Raw genomic sequence first — 16,572 nt, forward strand, 5'->3', positions numbered from 1 at the left:
GACCACTAAAAAAATAAATGGACAGGCTGATGATGAAGTATTTACAGGTACTCGAACACCTCCTGACCGCAAATCAAGACCTTCGTCAGGGAAAGATAAAACATCAAGGCCCACTAGTGCAAACAAGACAACCAAACAAATAGAGGAAGATATTATGACTAGTGAAGCAGAAGGTCCAATAGTAGTGAACAACGAAAACGTATTTAGGCCAACATCAAAATCAAAGGAATCATCAAGACCTTCGAGTACCAATGACAAAACAGCAGATCTTCTTCCTGCAAACGAAACAGATACATCAAAAGCATCTGAAACTATGAATAAAATGAATGAAGACAAGACAAAAGACCAATCTGATCCAGCAAACGAAAACGTGACTAAGACAACATTGCCGTCCATTAGTTCACATTCTAGACCTTCTTCAGGAACAGAAGCATCTACGGTAGCTACCGCAATCGAAACCAAAGATGAGATACCTGAAGATTCCTCATCTGCAGGGAAATTGTCACCTGTCAATAATGTATCAAGTCCAACAGCTGAAGCCAATACAATATCAAGGACAAATAGTCCAACCGACACTAAACCCAGTGACTCAAATAACGAATTGGAAGATAAGGAAACTAAAAGACAATCATCATCGGATAAACTTACAACATCTAGACCACTATCAGGGTCAAGAAACGCATCCAGACCAACAAGTGCGAGTAAGACCACTAAAGAAATAAATGGACAGGCTGATGATGAAGTATTTACAGGTACTCGAACACCTTCTGACAGCAAATCAAGACCTTCCTCAGGGATAGATAAAACATCAAGGCCCACTAGTGCAAACAAGACAACCAAACAAATAAAGGACGATATTATGACTAGTAAAGCAGAAGGTTCAATAGTAGTGAACAACGAAAACGTTTCTAAGCCAACATTAAAATCAAAGGAATCATCAAGACCTTCGAGTACCAATGACAAAACAGCAGATCTTCTTCCTGCAGACGAAACAGATACATCAAAAGCATCTGAAACTATGAATAAAATGAATGAAGACAAGACAAAAGACCAATCTGATCCAGCAAACGAAAACGTGACTGAAACAACATTGCCGTCCATTGATTCACATTCTAGACCTTCTTCAGGAACAGAAGCATCTATGGTAGCTACCGGAATCGAAACCAAAGATGAGATACCTGGAGATTCCTCATCTACAGGGAAATTGTCACCTGTCAATAATGTATTAAGTCCAACAGCTGAAACCAATACAATATCAAGGACAAAAAGTCCAACCGACACAATACCCAGTGACTTAAATAACGAATTGGAAGATAAGGAAACTAAAAGACAATCATCATCGGATAAACTTACAACATCTAGACCAGCATCAGGGTCAAGAAACGCATCCAGACCAACAAGTGCGAGTAAGACCACTAAAGAAATAAATGGACAGGCTGATGATGAAGTATTAACAGGTACTCGAACACCTCCTGACCGCAAATCAAGACCTTCCTCAGGGAAAGATAAAACATCAAGGCCCACTAGTGCAAACAAGACAACCAAACAAATAGAGGAAGATATTATGACTAGTGAAACAGAAGGTCCAATAGTAGTGAACAACGAAAACGTATCTAGGCCAACATCAAAATCAAAGGTATCATCAAGACCTTCGAGTATCAATGACAAAACAGCAGATCTTCTTCCTGCAGACGACACAGAAACATCAAAAGCATCTGAAATTATTAATAAAATGAATGAAGACAAGACAAAAGACCAATCTGATCAAGCAAACGAAAACGTGACTGAGACAACATTGCCGTCCATTGGTTCACATTCTAGACCTTCTTCAGGAACAGAAGCATCTATGGTAGCTACCGGAATCGAAACCAAAGATGAGATACCTGGAGATTCCTCAAGTGCAGGGAAATTGTCACCTGTCAATAATGTATCAAGTCCGACAGCTGAAGCCAATACAATATCAAGGACAAAAAGTCCAACCGACACAATACCCAGTGACTTAAATAACGAATTGGAAGATAAGGAAACTAAAAGACAATCATCATCGGTTAAACTTACAACATCTAGACCAGCATCAGGGTCAAGAAACGCATCCAGACCAACAAATGCGAGTAAGACCACTAAAGAAATAAATGGACAGGCTGATGATGAAGTATTTACAGGTACTCGAACACCTCCTGACAACAAATCAAGAACATCCTCAGGGATAGATAAAACATCAAGGCCCACTAGTGCAAACAAGACAACCAAACAAATAGAGGACAATATTATGACTAGTAAAGCAGAAGGTCCAATAGTAGTGAACAACGAAAACGTATCTAGGCCAACATCAAAATCAAAGGAATCATCAAGACCTTCGAGTACCAATGACAAAACAGCAGATCTTCTTCCTGCAGACGAAACAGATACATCAAAAGCATCTGAAACTATGAATAAAATGAATGAAGACAAGACAAAAGACCAATCTGATCCAGCAAACGAAGACGTGACTGAGACAACATTGCCGTCCATTGGTTCACATTCTAGACCTTCTTCAGGAACAGAAGCATCTTTGGTAGCTACCGGAATCGAAACGAAAGATGAGATACCTGGAGATTCCTCAAGTGCAGGGAAATTGTCACCTGTCAATAATGTATCAAGTCCGACAGCTGAAGCCAATACAATATCAAGGACAAAAAGTCCAACCGACACAATACCCAGTGACTTAAATAACGAATTGGAAGATAAGGAAACTAAAAGACAATCATCATCGGTTAAACTTACAACATCTAGACCACCATCAGGGTCAAGAAACGCATCCAGACCAACAAGTGCGAGTAAGACCACTAAAGAAATAAATGGACAGGCTGATGATGAAGTATTTACAGGTACTCGAACACCTCCTGACCGCAAATCAAGACCTTCGTCAGGGAAAGATAAAACATCAAGGCCCACTAGTGCAAACAAGACAACCAAAGAAATAGAGGACGATATTATGACTAGTGAAGCAGAAGGTCCAATAGTAGTGAACAACGAAAACGTATCTAGGCCAACATCAAAATCAAAGGTATCATCAAGACCTTCGAGTATCAATGACAAAACAGCAGATCTTCTTCCTGCAGACGAAATAGAAACATCAAAAGCATCTGAAATTATTAATAAAATGAATGAAGACAAGACAAAAGACCAATCTGATCAAGCAAACGAAAACGTGACTGAGACAACATTGCCGTCCATTGGTTCACATTCTAGACCTTCTTCAGGAACAGAAGCATCTATGGTAGCTACCGGAATCGAAACCAAAGATGAGATACCTGGAGATTCCTCATCTGCAGGGAAATTGTCATCTGTCAATAATGTATCAAGTCCAACAGCTGAAGCCAATACAATATCAATGACAAAAAGTCCAACCGACACAATACCCAGTGACTTAAATAACGAATTGGAAGATAAGGAAACTAAAAGACAATCATCATCGGATAAACTTACAACATCTAGACCAGCATCAGGGTCAAGAAACGCATCCAGACCAACAAGTGCGAGTAAGACCACTAAAGAAATAAATGGACAGGCTGATGATGAAGTATTTACAGGTACTCGAACACCTCCTGATCGCAAATCAAGACCTTCCTCAGGGAAAGATAAAACATCAAGGCCCACTAGTGCAATAAAGACAACCAAAGAAATAGAAGACGATATTATGACTAGTGAAGCAGAAGGATCAATAGTAGTGAACAACGAAAACGTATCTAGTCCAACATCAAAATCAAAGGAATCATCAAGACCTTCGAGTACCAATGACAAAGCAGCAGATCTTCTTCCTGCAGATGAAACAGATACATCAAAAGCATCTGAAACTATGAATAAAATGAATGAAGACAAGACAAAAGACCAATCTGATCCAGAAAACGAAAACGTGACTGAGACAACATTGCCGTCCATTGGTTCCCATTCTAGACCTTCTTCAGGAACAGATGCATCTAGGGTAGCTACCGCAATCGAAACCAAAGATGAGATACCTGGAGATTCCTCATCTGCAGGGAAATTGTCACCTGTCAATAATGTAGCAAGTCCAACAGATGAAGCCAATACAATATCAAGGACAAATAGTCCAACCGACACGAAACCCAGTGACTTAAATAACGAATTGGAAAATAAGGAAACTAAAAGACAATCATCATCGGATAAACTTACAACATCTAGACCAGCATCAGGGTCAAGAAACGCATCCAGACCAACAAGTGCGAGTAAGACCACTAAAGAAATAAATGGACAGGCTGATGATGAAGTATTTACAGGAACTCGAACACCTCCTGACCGCAAATCAAGACCTTCGTCAGAGATAGATAAAATATCAAGGCCCACTAGTGCAAACAAGACAACCAAACAAATAGAGGACGATATTATGACTAGTGAAGCAGAAGGTCCAATAGAGGTGAACAACGAAAACGTATCTAGGCCAACATCAAAATCACAGGAATCATCAAGACCTTCGAGTACCAATGACACAACAGCAGATCTTCTTCCTGCAGACGAAACAGATACATCAAAAGCATCTGAAACTATGAATAAAATGAATGAAGACAAGACAAAAGACCAATCTGATCAAGCAAACAAAAACGTGACAGAGACAACATTGCCGTCCATTAGTTCAAATTCTAGACCTTCTTCAGGAACAGAAGCATCTACGATAGCTACCGCAATCGAAACCAAAGATGAGATACCTGGAGATTTCTCATATGCAGGGAAATTGTCACCTGTCAATAATGTATCAAATCCAACAGCTGAAGCCAATACAATATCAAGGACAAATAGTCCAACCGACACGAAACCCAGTGACTCAAATTACGAATTGGAAGATAAGGAAACTAAAAGACAATCATCATCGGATAAACTTACAACATCTAGACCAGCATCAGGGCCAGGAAACGCATCCAGACCAACAAGTGCGAGTAAGACCACTAAAGAAATAAATGGACAGGCTGATGATGAAGTATTTACAGGTACTCGAACACCTCCTGACCGCAAATCAATACCTTCGTCAGGGATAGATAAAACATCAAGGCCCACTAGTGCAAACAAGACAACCAAAGAAATAGAAGACGATATTATGACTAGTGAAGCAGAAGGATCAATAGTAGTGAACAACGAAAACGTATCTAGGCCAACATCAAAATCAAAGGTATCATCAAAACCTTTGAGTATCAATGACAAAACAGCAGATCTTCTTCCTGCAGACGAAACAGATACATCAAAAGCATCTGAAACTATGAATAAAATGAATGAAGACAAGACAAAAGACCAATCTGATCCAGCAACCGAAAACGTGACTGAAACAACATTGCCGTCTATTGGTTCAAATTCTAGACCTTCTTCAGGAACAGAAGCATCTAGATTAGCTACCGCAATCGAAACCAAAGATGAGATACCTGGAGATTCCTCATCTGCAGGGAAATTGTCACCTGTCAATAATGTTTCAAGTCTAACAGCTGAAGCCAATACAATATCAAGGACAAATAGTCAAACCGACACGAAACCCAGTGACTCAAATAACGAATTGGAAAATAAGGAAACTAAAAGACAATCATCATCGGATAAACTTACAACATCTAGACCAGCATCAGGGTCAAGAAACGCATCCAGACCAACAAGTGCGAGTAAGACCACTAAAGAAATAAATGGACAGGCTGATGATGAAGTATTTACAGGTACTCGAACGCCTCCTGACCGCAAATCAAGACCTTCGTCAGGGATAGATAAAACATCAAGGCCCACTAGTGCAAACAAGACAACCAAACAAATAGAGGACGATATTATGACTAGTAAAGCAGAAGGTCCAATAGTAGTGAACAACGAAAACGTATCTAGGCCAATATCAAAATCAAAGGAATCATCAAGACCTTCGAGTACCAATGACAAAACAGCAGATCTTCTTCCTTCAGATGAAACAGATACATCAAAAGCATCTGAAACTATGAATAAAATGAATGAAGACAAGACAAAAGACCAATCTGATCCAGCAAACGAAAATATGACTAACACAACATTGCCGTCATTTGGGTCACATTCTAGACCTTCTTCAGGAACAGAAGCATCTAGGGTAGCTACTGCAATCGAAACCAAAGATGAGATACCTGGAGATTCCTCAAGTGCAGGGAAATTGTCACCTGTCAATAATGTATCAAGTCCGACAGCTGAAGCCAATACAATATCAAGGACAAAAAGTCCAACCGAAACAATACCCAGTGACTTAAATAACGAATCGGAAGATAAGGAAACTAAAAGACAATCATCATCGGATAAACTTACAACATCTAGACCACCATCGGGGTCAAGAAACGCATCCAGATCAACAAGTGCGAGTAATACCACTAAAGAAATAAATGGACAGGCTGATGATGAAGTATTTACAGGTACTCAAACACCTCCTGACTGCAATGCAAGACCTTCGTCAGGGATAGATAAAACATCAAGGCCCACTAGTGCAAACAAGATAACCAAACAAATAGAGGACGATATTATGGGTAGTGAAGTAGAAGGTCCAATAGTAGTGAACAACGAAAACGTATCTAGGCCAACATCAAAATCAAAGGAATCATCAAGACCTTCGAGTACCAATGACAAAACAGCAGATCTTCTTCCTGCAGACGAAACAGATACATCAAAAGCATCTGAAACTATGAATAAAATGAATGAAGACAAGACAAAAGACAAATCTGATCCAGCAAATGAAAACGTGACTGAGACAACATTGCCGTCCATTGGTTCACATTCCAGACCTTCTTCAGGAACAGAAGCATCTAGGGTAGCTACTGCAATCGAAACCAAAGATGAGATAGCTGGAGGTTCATCATCTGCAGGAAAATTGTCACCTGTCAATAATGTATCAAGTCCAACAGCTGAAGCCAATACAATATCAAGGACAAATAGTCCAACCGACACGAAACCAAGTGACTTAAATAACAAATTGGAAGATAAGGAAACTAAAAGACAGTCATCATCGGATAAACTTACAGCATCTAGACCACCATCAGGGTCAAGAAACGTATCCAGACCAACAAGTGCGAGTAAGACCACTAACGAAATAAATGGACAGGCTAATGATGAAGTATTTACAGGTCGTCAAACACCTCCTGACTGCAAATCAAGACCTTTTTCAGGGATAGATAAAACATCAAGGACCATTAGTGCAAACAAGACAACCAAACAAATAGAGGACGGTATTATGACTAGTGAAGCAGAAGGTCCAATAGTAGTGAACAACGAAAACGTATCTAGGCCAACATCAAAATCAAAGGAATTATTAAGACCTTCGAGTACCAACGACAAAACAGCAGATGAAACAGATACATCAAAAGCATCTGAAACTATGAATAAAATGAATGAAGACAAGACAAAAGACCAATCTGATCCAGCTAACGAAAATGTGACTGAGACAACATTGCCGTCCATTGGTTCACATTCTAGACCTTCTTCAGGAACAGAAGCATCTAGGGTAGCTACAGCAATCGAAACCAAGATTGAGATATCTGGAGATTTTTCATCTGAAGGTAAATTGTCACCTGTCAATAATGTATCAAGACCAACAGCTGCATCCAATACAATATCAAGGACAAATAGTCCAACCGACACGAAACCCAGTGACGTAAATAACGAATTGGAAGATAAGGGAACTAAAAGACAATCATCATCGGATAAAATTACAACATCAAGACCAACATCAGGGTCAAGAAATGCATCTAGACCAACAAGTGCGAGTAAGACTACTAAAGAAATAAATGGACAGACTGATGCTGGAGATTTCAAATTTGCAGGGAAGTTGTCACCTGTCATTAATATATCAAGTCTAACAGCTGATACCAATAAAATATCAAAGATAATTAGTCCGGACGACACTAAAACTAGTAATTTAAATTACGAATTTGAAATTAAAGGAGCTAGAAGACAATCATCTTCTGACAAAACATTAAGTAAAAGTCCTAGAAACGCATCAACCCTACAAAATGGCGCTGAGAACACTAAAGTTTTAAATGGGCTCACCAATAAAGAAGTATTGAAAGAAACTGAAGTATCTTCTGATCCACCCAAAATGAATAAAACTCAAAGGCCGATCATGGAAAACAAAGAAATGGTTACAGAGGTAGTAGACGAACCTGAACATTTAGAAACACATAGAAGACCTCCGACAGCAGCCAATATAAGAACATCAATTACCGAAACAACAAATGGAGATGACCAGATAGAGGTAAACATTTTTTGATGCTCTGTTTTACTAATTCTAATGACGTCATTTTTTCGTCATTTTTCAGTTTCAAATAGGACGTCACTTGGCGTAGAGGTTTATACGTATTCGGATGTGTCTACTTTGTGTTTCAAATGTCTGGTTATGTAAATGTATTTCAGTTGTTTCCTGTAATTAGTTAATACTTCAGCTTTATCATGTACATCTTTTGAATATTCATTTTATTAAATTTACTGTTTGCAAAAGTATAAATTACTCTAAATTATAGGGATTTTCTGGTAACTTAACGGAAAACCCTTGCCGTTTTTGGCACAACCTTTTTGATCTTTTGGTCCTCGATGCTGTTCAACTTTGTACTCGTTTCGGCTTTCAAACTTTTGTATCTGTGCGTCACACATAGGTCTTGTGTGGACAAAATACACTTCTGGCGTATTAAAATTGTGAACTTGTTGCCTTTTGTTGGCTGTTGTTCGTGTGATTCTTTGTCTATTGTGTTCTCCAATTTATTTATATTGTAGTCCTGTGTTGTCATTTTGATGTTATATTTCACATGGCCATAAAAGTGCGAGGTTTGGCATGCCACAAAACCAGGTTCAACCCACCATTTTTTCCTTTAAAAATGCCCTGTACCAAGTCAGGAATATGGTCATTGTTATATTATAGTTCGTTTCTGTGTGTATTACATTATAACGTTGTGTCGTTTGTTTTCTCTTATTTTTGAGTGTAAATTCACATTGCGATAAGACGTGTCACGGTACTTGTCTATCCCAAATTCATGTATTTGGTTTTGATGTTATATATATATGTTATATTTGTTTTTCTCGTGGGATTTTGTCTATATGTGTTACATTTTAGTGTTATGTCGTTGTTCTCCTCTTATATTTAATGCGTTTCCCTCGGTTTTAGTTTGTTATCCCGATTTTGTTTTTTGTCCATGGATTTATGAGTTTTGAACAGCGGTATACTACTGTTGCCTTTATTTATAACATGTCAAATGTTTAATCATGTTGTTACGGACATTTAAACAGCTACTAAGTATACAGAAAAGGTATCTAATTAAAAACTTTATGAGTGGATTTTCATGCAATGTCGCTGAACACGGAATTATATATGCATTAGAAAAAAATAATAATAATGTCAAAAAAATGCTGCTGATGACGATCAAAAAGATGAGAACAAGGGGGTCATTCAAAACGTATTAGTCAAATAGAAACTGACAATTGCATGGCAAAACATTTTACGAAGCAAAAGACTGACCAATCCACAAAACACTACAACAAAAACAATAAAAAAAACTCCCTATCCAAAAATGTTTTAAATGACTTATAACTAAAAAATAAAAAAAATAAAAAACGGCGTTTTTGACATTTTGACTAGACACAAACAAAAAGATCGCATTTATTTTCTTTCAAATATTTTCCCTTGAAACTTCTACATGATGTTTAAATACATTTTGAGATTGAGATTGTAACAAGAGCCTGTCACAACGACAGCAAACCGGATTTATTAACATTTATTTGTGTCCTGGCAATATCACAAGAACCATTACTGATGAATGCTGAAAGTGAAAATCGTCAATATCAAATTTGACCTCCATTTTGTAGTCAATATCAACATATTAAAATTTGAAAAGCTTAGATTGAATGGTTCATTAGTAAATGCAACAACGTGAATGGAAACACCATTTTACGATCTTTCAAGAACCATAACTCCTGAACGGTAAAAGTTAAAATCGTCATTATTGAACTTATCTCTATTTTGTCATCAGTAACAACATATAAAAATTTCAAAAGCTTTGATTGAATGGTTTATGAGAAAATGCACGGACACAACTGGAAACACCATTTTTCAATCTTTCAAGAACCATAACTCCTGAAAGGTAAAAGTCAAAATCGTCATTATTGAACTTGACCTCCATTTTGTCATCAGTAACAGTATATTAAAATTTGTGAAGCTTTGGTAGAACAGTTCATGCGTAAATGCACGGACACGACTGGAAACTCCATTTTTCAATCTTTCAAGAACCATAACTCCTGAACGGTAAAAGTCAAAATCGCCATTATTAAACTTGACCTTCATTTAGTTGTCAGTAACAACATATTAAAATTTTAAAAGCTTTGGTTGAACGGTTCATGAGTTAATGCACGGACAACATTTGATTGCCGCCCTCCCGCCCGCCCGGCCGCCCGCCGTACATCCCCAAATCAATTACCGATATTTTTGTCACAAAAATCCGGTTAAAAATGATCACAAATGACGATTGTATTTCATTAGACACTTAACAAATATGTCGGACATGAAAATAACCCGGCAAGTGTGACAGTTTAATGGATTTTATAAAAAGAACAATATTGGACATAATTTAAACAATATTTACTAACTGAAGACAAAGAAAGTTTTATAGTAATTGTATAATTTTGACACAGGAAGGATGTATATATACATATTAATTGTGATATTTGTCTGCAGCATAAAATAGATTTTGTTTTATTATGGCAGAAATAAATATTTCAAACAATCATAAATTGTGCGACGATTTTTTGAATGCTGTAATAACACTTTTTATTGTTTTGCTTGTCATATACGAAATAAAATGATTTTATACTTGAAGAATAATATATATGATTTTTTTTTAATATTACTCCCAACTTCCCTCCTATCCATATTTTGTTGACTTTTTTCGGCTTGGTCACAAAAGAAAGTGATTTTTTTTTAGTTTGTAACCCGGATTTGTTATTTTCTCAATCGATTTATTAATTTCGAACAGCGGTATATTGCTGTTGCCTTTATTTCGTCTGATCAGACTCGTCCAGTTAACTTTGACATCATAAGTAAAACATACGTAATTAACACCAAAGACTGCCCTTTCTATGAATGTCTCTTTAAAAAGAAAGAGTTAAATCAAATACAAACTTCCTTCATTCATTTAATTAGAAAATATACAGTTGCGTTATAAAACATGCATGTTTAAACAACGCTGGTCATATGTCGCGGTGTTACTTGTCCACAAGTGCAAAAATCAATGATATTTTGATCATTCGAGTAACAAAATACATCAAGGGCGAACTGGAAAACATTGTGTAAATCACAAGATGATCTCAGTTTCATTTCATCTGAGGGCTGTGGTCCTTCGATAAGATTGTAGCTAAGATGCACTATCGCGTTTAAGAAACGATCGATAATTTATATGTATCTTTTTGTTGTGAACCGTAGAGATATTTCTCGTTTCACACTACATGGAGTGTGATACGAAAACTGCGTTAATTAGATTGGCTTGTCCACCATCATAAAACGATATTCCGATATTTCCATAGGCTATTCGTTAGTTCGTTGATAACTTTGAAATTGTTTGTCCATACGAAAGGACATAGAGTATGTGATTTCTTCATTAATGTACAAAAAGCTCACATTTTTCACTTTGAAATTTATTTTATTCTGAAGCTTACAAAGAGTTAAAATGAACAATACGAACAGCTGTAGGTTATATAAGGTCATCAAGGAGAGTTAGTAAATCCTCCTCCGCAATTGACATCCATCGCGTTGCTCATGTAAAAACAATCCTGCGGAGGTCTAATTCGAGTAAAAGAGGACGGGAAGGCGGGATTGAGGTAACGACATTTGGAAACATTCCGTCGTGTTATGTGAAAAAGCATAACGTGCAAGTGTATATGGCAGGAAATAACAGTATACAAAATGTAATGACGTTGAATATAAATTTTAAAAGCAATTGGCTCTAAAATGATGTTCCGGCTGCTCTAACAACATCAAACAAAATCCGTTGGCTTAACAAAAGACACCCTTTCTTTAACCACACTCCATGTAAAACCAAAGATAAAAAGAAAACAAAAGCAAAAAAACAATAGAAATAAATATATTCTGCACTGCACCTGTCCCCACAAGTGTTCTATTTATCAATTGAATAAAGATTTTCGTTAACAATGCAGATGATAATTGAACAAAATATTTGTTTTTCATATTACAGGAGTTAAATAACTTAACGATGATCGAGGAAGAAGGAAAAGAAAATGCCACAACGACTACCAACAATATTATGAGGGCTATAGAGGACGAAAAAAATATATGCATTTCGCAAATTGAAGATTTGCGAGATGAGCAAGCAGTGTTACGAACACAAATAGAAAGAAAACAGGAAAAGATCATTCAGTTACAAAAAGATTTTAATGAAATGAAATTGGACAACAAAAAGATTACAGAAGAAGAAAAAGAAATAAAACATCAGGTTAAAAGGCTAGAAACAGAAATAATAGTTTTGACTAATAATTTATCTCAAGTAAGTGAAAACACAGATCTTGTATTGGTTCAGTTTCACGAATTAAGAGTACATATTGAGAATGAAAGTAAAATGCCACAGGACAACACATATAACAATGCGGTTATTAATGATACTCAGACATTAGACAATGGAATGATGGAAAAGACGAGTAAAGATATTCATGAGATAAACAAAGAAAAGGTAAAAAAAGAAAAAAGTCAAAATTCACAAGAAGATGTTAGAAAATATGATGAACAGCAAAGGAGTGCATATGAAGAATTAGATAACAGAATTAAAGAATCTAATGAATTGTTCAAAACTTATCACGAATCTGATAAAACACTTCACGCTACAAGTCATCAACATTTAATTGATTTAAAGCAAACCCTTCAGAATAAAGGAAAACACTATGAAAAACTTCGAGACCAAAAGCAAAATAACCAAGACAACAATCAGAGCGCTGAAGACAGGACTATACTTATTAATGAAATGAAAACACAATTTAATGAATTGAAAGAAGTTATAGAAAACGACATGAGTGTAAGACACAAACAATACATAGAAACTAACAACTTTAATAAAAGTAGTCTTGCAGAAGAAAGAGTTTCTTATGCAAAAACCGTTGATGATGATAGAAATTATCATGACCAACAACGAAACGAACTGCGACAACTGCGACAAGCAGTAGAGGGCAGCATTAAAATTCATGAAGCGGAGGGAGATAATAACAGAAAAGCCCATGATATTCAGCTTAAGGAGTTCCAGGATTTAAAGAATATAGTAGACATTAGAATGAAAGATATTCAAAATCACCACACAGAAGCGGGAGATGATCATTACCCTCTCAAATACATTAATCAAATCAAGGAACATATGAACGAGTTTGAACAGTTAATAAAAGATGACAAACTATCACATGAATGTCAAATTCAAGAATTTAGAGAATTACGACAACTGATGGATAATGATAGAAGTGTAAATAAGGAGTTGGGTGAAGAAAAAGAAAAAGATAACAGCGAATGGAAAGACAAAATGAAAGCAATTAAGACAGCTATTGAAAGTGATATCAAAATGCATGAAGAACATCGCAAATTGTTCGACCAATACCAGAAAAGCCAGGAACAAGAATTCCACGAACTTAAGAAAGCAGTAGTAAACTATCAGGCAAACAAAGTTCTCAAGGACGCCAAACCAGGAGAACATACGGATGAATTTGTCGATACCCTTAGTCACGTAGATCAGTTGAAAGAATTTTTGTCAAATAATAGTGAATCACAAAACAAACAAATAAAGGACTTAGAAGTTCTCAAAAATACAATAGAAATTGATATGAAACTAAGGGAAGAACAAAGGGAGGATGACAGAAAAGCACTGAATGAAAATATGAATGGTATAAAACACAAGCTTGTATCTATCTTAACAGCCTGTGATAAACAGAATGTAGCACCGACCACAGAACATAGTATTGACAAGCAGGTCGACTGCGACGATGGAAATCAAGGGCAGATCATAAGACATCATTTTAATATACTAAAAGAGATGATTGAAAAAGATATGCTTCTCCAAGATGATAGAAGAGAGGCTGAGAAAATACATAACGAAAAACAGCAAATGGAAACACAAAGGTTGGTTACAATATTAGAAAATGACAGAGAGTTAAGAGCAGAACAACGTCAAGATTACTTAAATCTGAAGGAAAAACTTGACAGAAATACAAAATTTCAAGAACAACAAGTGGAAGTTCAGAAATCATATCATAATAACTTGAAAGAGTTAGAAAAAACATTTGAACGTTATGCGGCATTACAAGTCAATACAACCGGTCCAGACGATTCGAAACAACAAGCTTATATTTCCAATAATATTCCTGGTAGCTTGAGTAGCCAATTTGAGGGTCTGGATCAAAGTATTGATCGCAGAATAAAAGACCAACAACTTCATGATGGTAACAGAATTCAAGAGCAACTACAAAACACATTACAAAAGTTGAATGTCAATATAGGTGATAATATTCAACATTTGAAAGATCTAAATGACAGACAAGAAACCTTGCATGGAATAGAACTAAATAAATTTAAAGAAATAAAAGAAAAAATGAATGTTAGCAATAAATATCAAGAGACACAAGCACAATCTATACAAGAAATGCTAGGGCAAATGGAAAAAGGAAACAATCAACTAGAAAATGCGTTGCTGGTTGATAGAAATTTCCACGAAGAACAAAGAGAGAATGATCGAAAATACTATACAGAATTACGACAGAGTGAAAAAAGAGTTATTGAAAATCAGTATGAAGATTATCGTCGCTCGCAACAAGAACTGAAAAATGTCAGTATGGAACTACATACCGAAACAAGAAAAAGTTTAACAGGCAGAATAGCAGCAGTACTTGATGTGTGTCAAGAAACATCTGAATTGGTAAACAGACTAGATAAGAGACCACTTGGTGCTATTAAGCAAGGGGAGATAACCGCAGACAACGGACTAGTTGTATATGATTACGTCGAAAGAATAGACAACCATTTTTATGAATTGAAACATACAATGGACAAAGACAGAAAACGACAAGAAAAACAGCATGATGAAAAATCACTATTTAAATTAGAGCAAAGAGAGCACAAGAAAAAAATTAAAGAAAAACATAGAGAGGAAGATAGAAAATCAAAAGAGGAGTTACGGAAACAGGGAAACCAACTACGGGAAAACCAAATTGAAGAGATGCAAATATTGAGATTAACAGTTGAAAATGACAAAAGAATTCAAGGTAAACAGCAAGAAGAAACCACAAGGTTGATAAAGAAAAACAACAAAGATGTTTTGGATTTGAAACAAGTGATCGATGATGAAAGACAGCTACGAGAAAGACATAGACGGGAGACGAGGCTGAGTAAAGATGAAAGTAAACAAAATGATAGAAAACTAATAGAAAAATTGTGTGATGACACCTACGTAGTGAAAACCCAGTTTCAAGAACTGAATGAAGTTTTTACAAGAGATCGAAAGCTTTATGAAAGACAAAGAGAAGAAGATATATTGTATCGTGTTGAGCAAAGAGATAATCAGAAAACTATCCATGAAAAACAACGAGAAGAATTTCAGTTATTAAAGGAAGAATTAGCAAAAGGCAGAAAATATCAAGAAAATCAGCGCGAGGATATTGATAAAATGAGAACAAGATTTGAAGAACTAAAACAAACCATTGAGTGGGACAGAAATTTCCAGGATAAACAAAGAGATAACGAAAGGAAAAATGTGGACGAACAACGGCAGATCGACAGGAGACTTTATTACCAACAAAAGGAACAGTTTCAAGAATTAATGAAAAGTGTGGAGAATGATAGAAAAATTAATAAAGAAAATGTGCAAGAAATGAATGGAAACATAAGCCAAATAATAAAAGTTGTAAAAAAACCAAAATCCTTGTCGAAACCTGAAAAGAAAAGTAAGATTCCGGAAAAGGAAGTAAGGGTAAAAAAACGAAAAACGACCGAAAAGGTCCTTCTACAAAGGCGTAGAGGTATAGAAGTTGTAGTCCTGCCTAAAATTCCGTCGAACATTACCAGCAGACAACGTGAGGACTTACACAAAGAAACAACAAAGAAGAAAACAACGAAAACTTTAAAGAAGAAGAAGAAGAAAAAGAAATTAATTATATTATAAATTAAGCTATGTACTTTCAGTACAAATAAACTAGTTACATTTGTTTCGTATGTTGATTTACGTAGTTATATGCGCTTGATTGTAGATTGTTTTGAAATCTGTAATGATATTTCATTAAGATTACCTATGATTGTTCCAAAACATACGATTTTTATAAAATTAATTAAAAATAATTTTGATAATGACTCAGGAATATAAGTCGATATATTATTCCAATGATAGAATACAGATTCTTTTCTTTAAGAGAGGCGAAAGATACCAAAGAGATATTCCAAATTATAAATTGAAAAGAAACTAACAATTCCAAGGCAAAACAAAAACCAAAAAAAAAACCGACGAAACGACAAACAATAGTACACAAAACACAAACTAGAAAAAAAGATGGAGCAAAACGAACCCCACTGAATCACGAGGAAAT

At 35.9% G+C, this 16,572-nt stretch overlaps 1 protein-coding gene across 1 annotated transcript in view; it reads left to right on the plus strand.

Annotated features, from left to right (window-relative positions):
- Positions 1–16,339, plus strand: part of LOC139492677 (mucin-16-like) — a 35,745-nt gene extending 19,406 nt beyond the window's left edge. Inside the window, exons 2-3 of the mRNA XM_071280860.1 lie at positions 48–8,224; positions 12,204–16,339. Of these exons, the coding sequence (XP_071136961.1) occupies positions 48–8,224; positions 12,204–16,154 (12,128 nt within the window). The 3' untranslated portion in view covers positions 16,155–16,339. The remainder of the gene's footprint in view (positions 1–47; positions 8,225–12,203) is intronic.
- The last annotated feature ends 233 nt before the right edge of the window (positions 16,340–16,572 follow it).

Source organism: Mytilus edulis, chromosome 1 (assembly GCF_963676685.1).
Source record: "Mytilus edulis chromosome 1, xbMytEdul2.2, whole genome shotgun sequence".
NCBI classification, from domain to species: domain Eukaryota; kingdom Metazoa; phylum Mollusca; class Bivalvia; order Mytilida; family Mytilidae; genus Mytilus; species Mytilus edulis.